Source organism: Mobula hypostoma, chromosome 18, assembly GCF_963921235.1.
Source record: "Mobula hypostoma chromosome 18, sMobHyp1.1, whole genome shotgun sequence".
NCBI classification, from domain to species: domain Eukaryota; kingdom Metazoa; phylum Chordata; class Chondrichthyes; order Myliobatiformes; family Myliobatidae; genus Mobula; species Mobula hypostoma.
Window position 1 is genome coordinate 60,114,608 of NC_086114.1, and position 13,476 is coordinate 60,128,083.

Sequence of the window (13,476 nt, forward strand, 5' to 3'; positions counted from 1 at the left end):
AGATTTTTGCATAGTAGGGGAATTAAGGGTTATGGGAAAAAGGCAGGTTGGTGGAGATAAGTCCATGGCCAGATCAGCCATGATCTTATTGAATGGCAGAGCAGGCTCGACCGTCCAGATGGCCAACTCCTGCTCCTATTTCTTATTAGAATCATAGAGAAGTACAGTACAGACACAAGTCCTTTGGCCCATCTAGTCCATGCCGAAACCATTTAAACTGCCTACTCCCATTGACCTGCACTGGGACCATAGTCCTCCATATCCCTACTATCTATGTACCTATCCAAACTTTTCTTAAATATTGAAATTGAGCTGGTAGGCACTACTTGTGTTGGCAGCTCATTCCACACTCACAACCCTCAATGAATAAGTTTCCCCTCATGTTTCCCTTAAACTTCTCACCCTTCACTCATGACTTCTGGTTGTAGTCACACCCAACCTCAGTGGAAAAAGCCTGCTTGTATTTACACTCTCTATGCCGCTCAAAATTTTGTATACCTCTATCAAATTTCCTCTTAGTCTTCTACATTCCAAAGACTATAGCCTTAACCTATTCAATTTTTCTTTATAACTCAGGTTCTCCAGACCTGGCAACATCCTCGTAAATTTTCTCTGTACTCTTACAATCTTGTTTACATCTTTCCTGTAAGTAGGTGACTAAAACAGCACACAATACTCCAAATTAGGTCTCACCAACATCTTATACAACTTCAACATAACATCCCATCTCCTGTACTCAATACACTGATAGATGAAGGCCAATGTGCCAAAAGCTTTCTTTACTACCATATCTACCTGTGATACAACGTTCAAAGAATTATGGACCTGTATTCCCTTTGTGCTACCCCACAGTCCTCAATGCCCTAGTGTTCACTGTATAAGACCTATCCTGGTTTGGTCCTACCGAAGTGTGAAACCTCGCACTTATCTGCATTAAATTCCATCTGGCATTTTTCAAGCTAATGCAGATCGTTCTGCAAGCCATGAAAGTTTTCCTCACTGTCCACTACTCTTGCAATCTTAGCGTCATCTGCAAATCTGCTAATCCAGTTAACTACATTATGATCCAGATCATTGATATACTGTAGATGACAAACAACAAAGAACCCAGCACCGATCCCTGCAGTACACCTCTAGTCATGGGCCTTCAGTTGGATAGGAAACCCTCTGGCTTCTCCCACAGAGCCAATGTCTAATCCAATTCACTACCTCATCCTGAATGTGACTGAACCTTCTTGACCAGCCTCCCATGGGGAACCTTGTCAGATGCCTCACCAAAGTCCATATAGACAACATCAATTGCCTTGCCGACATCCACTTTCCTAGCAACTTTCTCGAAAAACTCTAAGATTGATTAGACAACCTCTACTGCGCACAAAGCTATGCTGACTATTCTTAATTAGTCCACATCTATCCAAATACTTGTATATCCAGTCCCTTAGAATACCTTCCAACATATCTTTGGCACAACTGATGTCAGATTCACCAGCCATTAATTTCCTGGTTTATGCTTTTTTTCAAAAACAGCGGAACAACAGTGGCTATCCTCCAATCCTCTGGTAATTATTGAAGATAGGTGTAACTGAGTAAATTTGATCTTATATGTAACCCTGCTAATTGGTGAATCCACCCTTGTTTCTGCAGACTTCCTGCTGAACAGATTTTAGTGGTTCAGTACTGTATAGCATTTCATTATCTCCCACCAGTTCCCTATAGCTTCACCCAGGTTTGCAGTTTATCACTGAAAGTCTAACTCACTGCATCTAAGCAATCTTGGATCAGGGGTGTGGCTTGGCATCTTTCCCTTCCCAGGCTATTTGGCTTTTCTTTTGAGTATTTTTAAAAACTGGTTTCATTTAGCTCCCAGTTCAGAGAATGCAGTCGGGTCTCAACAATTGGTGTCACACCTTTTGCTCCAAAATGAACTTGTTCTTTATAGACATGTCTCGGTATAGAGAATGCTTGCTCGGACTGCACTCTCAATTTGGTCCTTCTTACTTATTGCTTTGCTCCATATTTGTTATTTTTCCACTCTGGTCCAACTATTTTAAAACATTCATTGCTTCCACTCTCCTGGTACATAAGCACAATTTCCTTGTTTGTTTCTGAATTATTTTATTACCAACTTTTCCCAGCAATCATTCTTCCTATATGCTCCCCAGCCTTATAACTGACTACTTACCCTTTCCTCCCAAATGGTGAGACCAGCTGGTTCTGAAGAAACCTATCCCATATGTGCAGTTCCTTTACTTATGTGTCCTGTGACACGAAGCACCTTTCCCACTAATGACCATTATTTTTAGCAATTTAATAATGGGATTTACTAACAGACTATCAAACCATCTGCACAATGAGTAGATGCATGTAATATTCCCTGGAAGGGTTCCCAGATTCTAATGTGGTTAAGCAACAGCGGGTTAAACTTGTTGGGCACTGATATGCCAGGGAAGAGGGCACAAGGTTTCTGACAGTGGTGGCAGCCTAACTAGCACTCCCTTCTTTCTTGCCTAAAGTCGAGATGGCTTCCAATCAGTGGGTAGCATTCATACCAAACCTGGGATAACTCAAAGCAGCTAATATACTCAACAAAGAAAAGCCCAAGAGATCCCACCTTGAACATTCAACAAGCTGAGAACGTACCCAGCCCTAGTTGCCAACATGCACCAGCTGATGCATCTTTGTTTCTGAGTTATTTTTAAACTCACCTTTTCCAGCCACCCCTCCTTGCAGTTCACCATTTCAGTCCGAGTAGTCAAGGAAGGAGTCAGGGGACAGGATTTAGAGGTCAAGAGAAGGGCAGATGGTCTAGGTGAAACCAGAGAGAACAGTGGAAGTTATGAAACAATAGTAAGGTTTGAAATTCGGCACAGGAGGGAATAAAACACCCACAAGCCAGGAATAAAGGGTGATCCAAAGCCCAGATCAATCACTCACCACATATATAATGTGCACTGAAGTGAGGAATATAATTTCAATCCCAACAGAGTAGGAAGCCCTTGTTACTGATGATGCATCATACGTTTCACTTCAGCACAAGCAGAACACACCAGGTGGAACACAGAAACACAAATGAGGGAGTCAGCCATTTCCTTATGTCTTTTATTAATAGTATAAAATTAAATGTGCTGAGCAGTCTCTGTGCATGTAACAATGTGTGATGGGTTGCACAATGACTGGACATTTGCCCCTGAATGAGCTCAGACTAAATAACCAGTGAATCATTGTCTGAACTCTTCATATCAAACTCACAGCTAAAAATGTCTTTAAAAAATGAACAGCATTCAGCAAAAGTTTAAAATGTTACAGTATGCTCCAATGAACATCAGCAAGTCAGATATTGAGGAGAATGAGCACTTTAATGTTTTATTTATGTGATAAAAGGTGTTAGCCTTCAGTCTGTCCATCCCCTCCAACAGGCTTGTGATACAAGCCGTGCCGATCACATGAACCGGCACAAATCATTTTGTAGTTTTCTCATGACCTGCTGCTGAAACGTACAGAAGAATTCTGGTCAGTCAGATCACATTCTTTCCACGAGAGGACTTACTTAGGCATTTCTACTGGAACAGGAAGGGCTGTGGGCTGTGTGCAGAGTGATATACACACATTCCAGCTCTGACTCACTCTTCACATTTACTGCCCCTGTTTGGCTTGTGCTTTCCGTGCTTTAAGCTTTTTTCTCCATTTCTTCATTCGACCCTGCCTCTTTTTATTCTTTTTTTTGTTTGTTGTAAGATCTTGCTTTTCAGTCTGCTTCGTTGGTGAGGGATGACCTTTTGTTTCCTTAGTAACTGCCTCTCCTTGAGCAAGTATGTCTCTCTTTGCTTTTGCCACACCCATCTGCAAATGTGAAACCACATTATCAAAATCAAGTGCACAATACTTGCAGATAACTGCAATGATTGAAAAAATTATAACAAAAGTCTCCCTTGTAGTAGTTCTGATATGGAGTTCTGCCAATAATAACTCCACAATAAACATTAGACATTAGGCCCAGGCTCCTGAAGAAAGGTAGGGAGGGGTGTAGGGGCTGTGTGCGCGCGCGCACACACACACACACGCACACGCACTGCACAGAGGTTCCAAAGACATTAACAGCCAGTAGGAGGTACTTGTGCAGGTTAGATGAAGACTAGCATGCATAATGGACAACACCATCACGATCACTGACAGAACTGATAGATGGCTGGAAGCTGACATGGGGGAGAGATGCAGTGGTGGAAGGGTGGAAGGGGAATGGGTGGTTGACTTTTGGGAGGACAGTAAAGCAAATACAACCTCACACTTATTATCCCTCTCTGAAACTGAAACCTGCCAGCACCAACCAGCATTTCTTTTCAGTTTCAGAGGGTACAGTGGTTGAGCTCATTGTTCCATCTCCTAATTATTTACAAGAACCTACTCACAGGAGCACTGTCCAACATAACTGTATCTATAGCATGGTAGGTTAGGGGAAAATGGAACAGTGACGTTAACTCTTAAGTAACAAAATAGTTATGGAAAGAACACAGAACAGTACAACACAGGAATAGACCAGTTAGTGTATAATGTCTGTGCCAACCATGATGCCAATCTTACTAATCCCATCTGCATGAACTCCATTTCCTTCCATTCCCTGGCTGTTCATATGTTTATCTACAGCTCTTTTAAATGTTGATGTCGTATCTGCTTCTACCATTTTCAGGCATGTTCCAGGCATCAACTGCTGCAGGAAGTGGCTATCTTACCTGTTCATCAAAAACTGCTCCCCCAAGCTAGCTAGGGATTGGCGCATTTAAGAAGCATTGCACGTCCTTCTACTAGCTGACGACGTCTAGAGTATAAATCAAGTGTGCTGAAAACATGTGGCCTCTTTTGCTTGCTGGGTCACTGTGGGCCAGGTCATAAATGGTGCGACAAAAACAGTCTAAGAGTGCTGCAGTAAGACAGGACCTGGACACACTCTTCAGATAAGTATTTGTAACTGGGTGTAGTGAGCCTCTCCGTTGGTCAGTGTTGACCCCCAGGGTTATTGTATCCTAGCTGTCTAGGTGATATGTAAGCCAAGGCAGTACAATATGGAGAGCTATTGCCCATGCAGTAGGCTTCCCCTCTCCATGCAGCTCATGAATTCAAAGGAACGGCAAATACAGTTTGGCACCAGCGATGTCACAGGAGTTGCCAGGCAGTGTTGAACTCAACACAAGATTGCTTTAGGGACTCCAGTTCTGGATTTTTCTGAGGTTCTCTCAGCCTCCATTTTTCTATTCTTACAAGGGATGACGGCATCACAGGCTAAACCTGGTGTCAAATTTCTTGAAGCTGCAGTCATCCAAGCAAGTGGAGAGTATTCCATCACACTCCAGATTTAAGGCTTGTAAGTGGTGAACAGGCTTTGGTGAATTAAGAGGTGAGCTCTTCACTACAGGATTCCTAACCACAACTTGTAAGTGGCTACTCCAGCTTATTCTCTGTTCATTGGTAATCCCTGGGATAGTGACACTGAACGATTCAGTGATGGTAATGTCATTGAATGCCAGGGGGTGATAGCTGGATTTTTTTCTTGTTGCCACGTGTGTCTTGTGATCACTGCTTGCCACCTATCTGACCAGGGTGGGTGAGATGCTGGGCCAGGAAGTTGCAGGTTATGATCAGCTACATTCTGTTACCATTGATGGTCCACGGCACCTCAGAGCTGTTAGCTCTGTTTTCAGTCTGCCTCATTAAACATGGTGGTAATGCCAGATGACCTGGGTGATAACATGGTTAACTGAATCAGCAAATTTGTGGATGACACCAAGATTGGGGTTGTAATGGACAGCGAGGAAGGCTATCAGAGCTTGCAACGTGATCTGGACCATCTGGAAAAATGGTCTGAAAAATGGCAGATGGAATTTAATGCAGACAAGTGCAAGGTGTTGAACTTTGGTAGGACCAACCAAGGTAAGCCTTACACATTGAATGATGGGGCACTGAGGACTGTGATAGAGCAAAGCGGGTGATAGGTGGCAATCAGCAGGTACTTTCCTTACCAATTTAACCTGACGTCATGCCATTTCATAGGATCCGGAGTGAATGCTGAGGACTCACAGGGCAATTCCCATCAGCTGTGCCACAACCTGCTAGATCTGTCCTGCCAGTAGGACAGTACATACCCAGGTGTAGAGATAGTGGTGTCTGGCATGTTACATTTCAGAGAAAACAATCCAGTTTTGTCTACCATCTCCAGACAACATGCTGATGCATGTCTTCTGCAGCTTCTCTAAAGCCTCCACGTTTCTTCTTCTGCTAGGGCAATCAGAACTGCACACAATACTCTGAATGTGGCCCAACCAAAGCTGAACAAGACATTTCAATTTTTATGCACTATTTTATAAGCAAAGGAAGATGGATAGTCCAGAAATTAAAGCCCTGAACTGGTGGAAGACCAATTGCAAATCACAAGATCGGACTTAGCAAAAACAGACTTAGAATAGCTACTTGGGATATATCTACATCTGATGAGCGGGAGTAATTTAAAAGTGAAACAATGAAAGATCAGGGCCAATATGATCCCATAAGATGAATGCTATGTCAGTAAATACATAGAATTCTGGATGTCTCGGGATATTGAGGGTTGGAATAATACAAAAAAGCAGAATATAATGAGTATAGAGAATGGCAAGTTGGGAAATCCTTCTGAAGAGTAGAGGAGAGTACTTCAAAAAGAAATTAGGAGGATAAAGAGAGGGTGGACAACATTAAGGAAAATGTTAGATATAACATATTGTAATTAAGGCATAATATTAAGAGCCAGAAGATAACCAGGGAAAGAGTGAGGCCCATTAGGGATCAAATATTAGACATACAGTATGCGTGGAGTCTGAGGACATAGGTGAGGTTTGAAACTCATTCACTAATGAGGATCATACATCAAAGTTGCTGGTGAACGCAGCAGGCCAAGCAGCATCTATAGGAAGAGGCGCAGTCGACGTTTCAGGCCGAGACCCTTCGTCAGGACTAACTGAAGGAAGTTAGTCCTGACGAAGGGTCTCGGCCTGAAACGTCGACTGCGCCTCTTCCTATAGATGCTGCTTGGCCTGCTGCGTTCACCAGCAACTTTGATGTATGTTGCTTGAATTTCCAGCATCTGCAGAATTCCTGTTGTTTTCACTAATGAGGATGTTAGTCACAGAATCACACAGCATGCAAGCAGACCACTTGGCTCAACTCACCTACACTGATCAGTGGCACCCTTCCGTATTAATCCTGTCTCCCACCCTTCCATATTAATCCCGTCTCCCAGCATTTCTTCCATAGTCTTTGAAGCTTAAGCAACTCAAGTACTCATCTAGACACATTTGAAATGTTTTCAGTGACCCAGTTTTGGGTAGTGCATTCCACTCTCTGAGTGAAGATCCTCCTCATATCCCCTTTATCTCCTTTACCTCCTTTACCTCCTTTACCTTAAGTTGGTGTTCGTGTTTTATCTCTCTCTGATATGGGAGGAGGTTCCCTACAATCTACACCATCTTATACAGCTGATATAGTTAGCGAGTTCAAGAAGGGAATCACTGAAATTCTGGGATATATTGTCATTAAAGATGAGTTATTAAGAGCCTCAATAGGCTGAAAGTTGAAAAAATCTCCAGGGTCTAATGTAATGACCTTTAAACTTATAGAATGATGACCTTATTCCCAAAATGCTCACACACTGACACATCCACCACTTGTCTGGTTTCACTTCCTAAGATTAAGACCAGTACAGCCCCTTCTCTAGCGTCACCATTTATGTAATGGCTGAATAAACTCTTCGGGATTGACTTTACAAATTCCTTCCTGTCTAATTGCCTTGCACTAAAACACTCCAAGTCAATACTGGGGAAGTTAAAATTCCCCACAACTATAACCCTGTTACTCTAGCTCGTTTCTGTAACCTGTCTACAATATCTGCTCCTCCATCTCCTGCATTCTGTTGGAGTGGCTTGCAGTAAAACCCAAGCAAAAAGATCACCTCTTTCTTATTTCTAAGTTCTATCCATATGACCTCATTGCAATAGCCTTCTGAGATACTATGAGGGGGGATAGAAAAGGGTAGAGAGTAAAAAGCTATCCTCCATAGTAGATGTTTCTAAAGCTAAAGGGCATAGGTTTAAGGTTAAATTGTTAGTGGATCTGTGGAAGAATTTTTGTCACCCAGAGGGTGGTTAGAATTTGAAACACTAGTGGAGAGAAAAAAAAAACTCTCAAAACATTTAATAAGCATTTACATGAGCATCAAGGCATAGAAGGCTACTGATCAGGGGTTGGTAAATGGAAGTACTACAAATGAGTACCTGTTGGTCTACTTGTATACGGTGGGCTGAAGGGTCTGTGTCTGTGCTATATAATCCTGTGACTCTGTGATTGGTCAGATGATCATATATTTGATGAAAGAGCATGATTTTAAACAGTGCCCCCTGAGAGATAAAGGGGCACTGAGGTTAAAGGAGAGAATTTCTGAGCTTGGGGCTAAAGCAGTTAAAGTCAACCTGGAAATGGTGGAGTGAATATATAAAATCAAGGATAAACCCAGAATTGGATCACAGGTATTTGGCATATTGTTAATTGAAAGGATTACTGATTAAGGGAAGAACAAAGCCAATAAAGTAATGATAAATAATGATGGGAATTTTAAAGTGCAGCTGCTTTTAAATAGTGTGTTCACCACTTATCCAACCATAACCCAGGTTATTCCTGTATCTTCAATATATACCTCCATCAAAATAGAAAAGCACAACTCTCAGAAATGAGAGGCAAAACAGTGTGGAAAGCGGATCAGTACGTCACAGCCGGGAATGGTAGAGTGATTAAAATCAAGGATGAAAAACGGTCCAGGACTGGAGAACAGATTACCTGGAATGTTGTGTATTGATGAAAGAGTTACAGACAAAGAGAAGGACATTACAAAATTAGAGGATACAGAATGGAATTTATAATGGCAAATATTAAAGCTTGACTAGAAATAGAGCTGTAGGGAAATGCACTCCATGCCCATGGTTATACATTTACAGCACTCTCCACATTTGTCCCAATTATTAATGATGGGGAGTAGTGAAACAATGCAGTTTTAACATAGTGCATAATTAGGGCATCAGCTCTAATGGAACAAACAGACCTATAATATAGTTAATGCCACCAGCAAAATAACAGTTAGCAAGCACAGGGATGAGTGAGGAAGCAGATTCTAGCTGAGGAGGTGACTAATGTGGACAGTTGTGGGCTGGCCTGAATGGACCAAACACCCCATTTCAGTGCTGGAAGAATGAATTTGGTAGAAAGGGATGAAGCAAGCATACTTCCAGTGCATTAACAGGAGAGCACTTGTACCACCATGTGGATTGATTAGACAGCCTGCAGAAACCTAAACTATTAAAGAATTAATTAATCCCAAATGGCTTTGTAAGTAATGTGAACCAAAGTCAAAGAACTGCAGATTAGTTGGAGTTATAATTGTTCTTACATACATACATTCTGTATGAGATTCTTTGACATGAAACAATGTAAAAATTGCTTTGCTTCACCACAAAATGCTTCACATCAACCTAAAGTTCCTATTTGGAAGCAGGACTATGTAGCACAGCAGATCAATGACACTGGAAAATATTAATGACATGACCACTCAGCTACCAACCCCGACCCATCTCATCCACTCTCTACCACAACTGTATTCTGCACAGGTTGGTTTTTTGTGTCTCACCGATACCCTTTAGCTCTAGTTCCCCAACTTTGTCAACCGGCCACTCTGCAGGCTCACAACTCGATGCTTCTACTTCAGAAGGTGACTACCCACATTCGTGACCTCCTTGAGATCCAAAACCACATAATTTCATCACTGTGAGAAACAATTTAAGTATTCTGCTGCCTCCCTTGAAACTTGGCCTTCAACCTCGCCCCCATCTGCAGCCCTCGGTAACACACAGTCAGAGAAAGGCTTGGTCTGGGTTAAGAGGGTACCACACTTTTGTCGGCCAGCTCCTGTACCCATATTGTGGTATATAACAGAGGCAGCCAGGCTTCAAAGACACAGACAGAAACACCAGTACAGTACCTCAGGCCTATGGAAGATCCAGGATCCTGCTCTGATATTAACTCTTAGAGCCCATAACTGCAATAAATAAATCTGTTTAGTAGGTGACACATGGAGTATTGTGTAGACTTTTGGTCACTTCATTATAGGAAAGACACCTTCAAGCTGCGGAGGGCAGAGAAGAAATTTACAAGGATGCTAATTGAACTAGAGGGCTTGAGTCATAGGATGAGATTGGCCACACTGGATTTTAATTCTTTTCAATGTAGGAGAATGAAATAAAATCATAAAGGGTATGGATGAGGTGGACAGTCAGAGGATCAAGAAATCCGAAACCAAAGGGTTCAGATAAAAAATAAGAAGTTAGAGATGAAGGGACCTGACAGGTAACTTCTTTACACAGAGGGTTGAGAGAACCTGGAACAGGGTGCCAGTAGAAGTATTTGAGGTGTGTAAAGGTACCTACATTTGGATAGGTACATAGAAGGAAGAGGCTTGGAGGGTTATGGGCTGAACGTGGGCAACTGGGACTAGCAGGGAAAATGCTATAGTCAGATGGGCTGAAGGGTGTGTTTTTGTGCTGTATTATTCTGTGACTACAACATATCACAGTCAGAAAGGCTGAAATCTATTCTTTTTGGTTCTATGGATGTACCAATATTGATGATTGAGGGATCCAGTACTATGGGGTGCACAAGATAGAACCAGCTGTAGGATGTGAATGAAGTGTGGGGTGGAAGGTACACATATTGCTGCTGGGAGTAAGATCAGAAATTATAACAGCTCAGGGAGAATAGCAAGGAAACAACAGACGTTAGAATGCATCATGGAGAGCTACTCACCACACCACAGCCATCTTAGAACAAATGCACAAAATAGCAGGGAGGTAGATTTATCAGTTCAGAAGCAAGGTCAGAGCATCACAGAATTCCCAACAAAGAAGAGGACATTAGTCCAATTGCCCCTATGTCCACCATAGACATCGGAAGGGGAATGCAGTGAGGTATATTGATATAAAGTTTAAAGCGGGGAGTTGCACAAGAGTGAAATGAGATACATCAGTAGACCGTTCAGCAGACGATGCCATTGCCATCACCCTCCACCTGGCCTTAACCCACCTGGACAAAAAAGACACGTACGTTCGAAGGCTGTTCATAGACTTCAGTTCAGCATTCAACACAATCATTCCTCAGAAACTGATTGGAAAGCTGAGCCTACTGGGTCTGAACACCTCCCTCTGCAAATGGATCCTAGACTTCCTGACTGGGAGACCTCAGTCACTCCGGATTGGAATCACTATCTCCAACACCATCACACTGAACATGGGGGCCCCCCAGGGCTGTGTGCTCAGTCCACTGCTGTTCACTCTGCTGACCCACGACTGTGCTGCAACACACAGCTTGAACCACATCATCAAGTTCGCCGATGACTCGACCGTGGTGGGTCTCATCAGCAATAATGATGAGTCAGCATACAAAGAGGAGGCGCAGTGGCTAACGGACTGGTGCAGAGCCAACAACCTGTCTCGGAATGTGAACAAAACAGAAGAGATGATTGTTGACTTCAGGAGGACACGGAGCGACCACTCTCAGCTGAACATCGACGACTCCTCTGTACAGATAGTTAAGAGCACCAAATTTCTTGGTGTTCACTTGGTGGAGAATCTCACCTGGTCCCTCAACACCAGCTCCATAGCAAAGAAAGCCCAGCAGCGTCTCTACTTTCTGTGAAGGCTGAGAAAAGTCCATCTCCCACCCCCCATCCTCACCACATTCTGCAGAGGTTGTATTGAGAGCATCCTGAGCAGCTGCATCACTGCCTGGTTCAGAAATTGCATCATCTCGGATCGCAAGACCCCGCAGCGGATAGTGAGGTCAGCTGAGAAGATCATCAGGGTCTCTCTTCCCGCCATTACAGACATTTACACCACACGCTGCATCCGCAAAGCAAACAGCATTATGAAGGACCCCACGTACCCCTCATACAAACTCTTCTCCCTCCTGCCATCTGACAAAAGGCACCGAAGCATTCCGGCTCTCACAACCAGACTAAGCAACAGTTTCCTCCCCCAAGCCATCAGACTCCTCAATACCCAGAGCCTGGTTTGACACCAACCTACTGCCCTCTACTGTGCCTACCGTCTTGTTTATTATTTATTGTAGTGCCTGCACTGTTTTGTGCACTTTATGTAGTCCTGGATAGGTCTGTAGTCTACTGTAGTTTTTGTGTTTTTTCTTATGTAGTTCAGTGTAGTTTTTGTATTGTTTCATGTAGCACCATGGTCCTGGAAAACGCTGTCTCATTTTTACTATGTTCTGTACCAGCAGCTATGGTTGGAATGCTAATGAAAAGGTGACTTGACTTGACTTGATACAGGGAGAAGGTATATTGTCAGTACTAGATGTATAATGGTACATCAGCGTATCTAGGTACTGCAAGAGCACAGTAAGAAATATTTCATACTGATGAATCCGTCTCTTTTCCAAGCCATGTTAACAAATTTATCCAATCACTAAGATCTTGTTCCATCTTGATACATGGGAAATTAGAAAATCACTCACTTTGATGCTCACATTTTCAAGACCACACTGTACTTTTTTTTACAGCAAGTCCTACAGTAAACTGTAGTAAAACTAAACCCCAAACTAGAGAGCTCAGTGGCTGCTGGGGTGACAATCAGAATGAAGCTCCTGAACAACGGCAGTGTGGGCAGCTAAGGCTCCTGGATCAATCCTTGGCACCCAACACAAAAGTGATGTTTTCATTCCTACCTGTATTCCTAATCGGTTGGCCCCTGCCAGTAGGTTACCCTTCATCCTATACACTCCATGCCTTGTGCGGCACATCATTGAAGACCAAACACACATCAGCTAGGTCATTATTTATCCATTCTGCTGTCAATATCCTCAAAAAAAAACCCAACAAATGTGTAAAGCTTGACTTCCACATCATAAAACAATGTCAATTCTGCCCAGTGACTTTATTATTTCCTAACTTTCTTGTTCCACTTCCCTAAAAATTAGTTTCTGACATTTTTCCTGTTGTTAACACGAGTCTAACTAGTCGACATCCTCTATTTCTCCCTCCCTCCTTTCTTAAATAATATGATTCCAGGTAAAAACCTACTCAGTTCACCAAAAACAATATGGCCACTTCATGGTCAGTGTTATTCAGGCTGCCCACCTTTTAAGTTCCCAAATTTACTTAAGTTCTCCAGCTGCTACAGTGGGACATGTATTGTTGGATCGAAGATCTAGAGCTCTGGCTGACAGTGCAATAGCCTAACCTTAGCGTTAGCATATTCTTATTGACAGACTTATGTACTTCAGCCATGTGGCTATCAAACACAGGGAATGTCACTGAGATACATCAACAACACACAGGGAGGGAAGGTACAAAGCAGCAGGGATCCATGTGCACCCAGGACACTGAAAGGGTAGGTGGCTGTG

At 42.8% G+C, this 13,476-nt stretch overlaps 1 protein-coding gene across 3 annotated transcripts in view; it reads right to left on the reverse strand.

Annotated features, from left to right (window-relative positions):
* Positions 1-3,095: 3,095 nt before the first annotated feature.
* Positions 3,096-13,476, reverse strand: part of ice2 (interactor of little elongator complex ELL subunit 2) — a 133,925-nt gene continuing 123,544 nt past the window's right edge. For all 3 annotated transcript variants that reach the window (XM_063070969.1, XM_063070968.1, XM_063070970.1), the window contains exon 15: positions 3,096-3,840. In XM_063070969.1, coding sequence (XP_062927039.1) covers positions 3,634-3,840 — 207 coding nt within the window. In that variant the 3' untranslated portion in view covers positions 3,096-3,633. The remainder of the gene's footprint in view (positions 3,841-13,476) is intronic.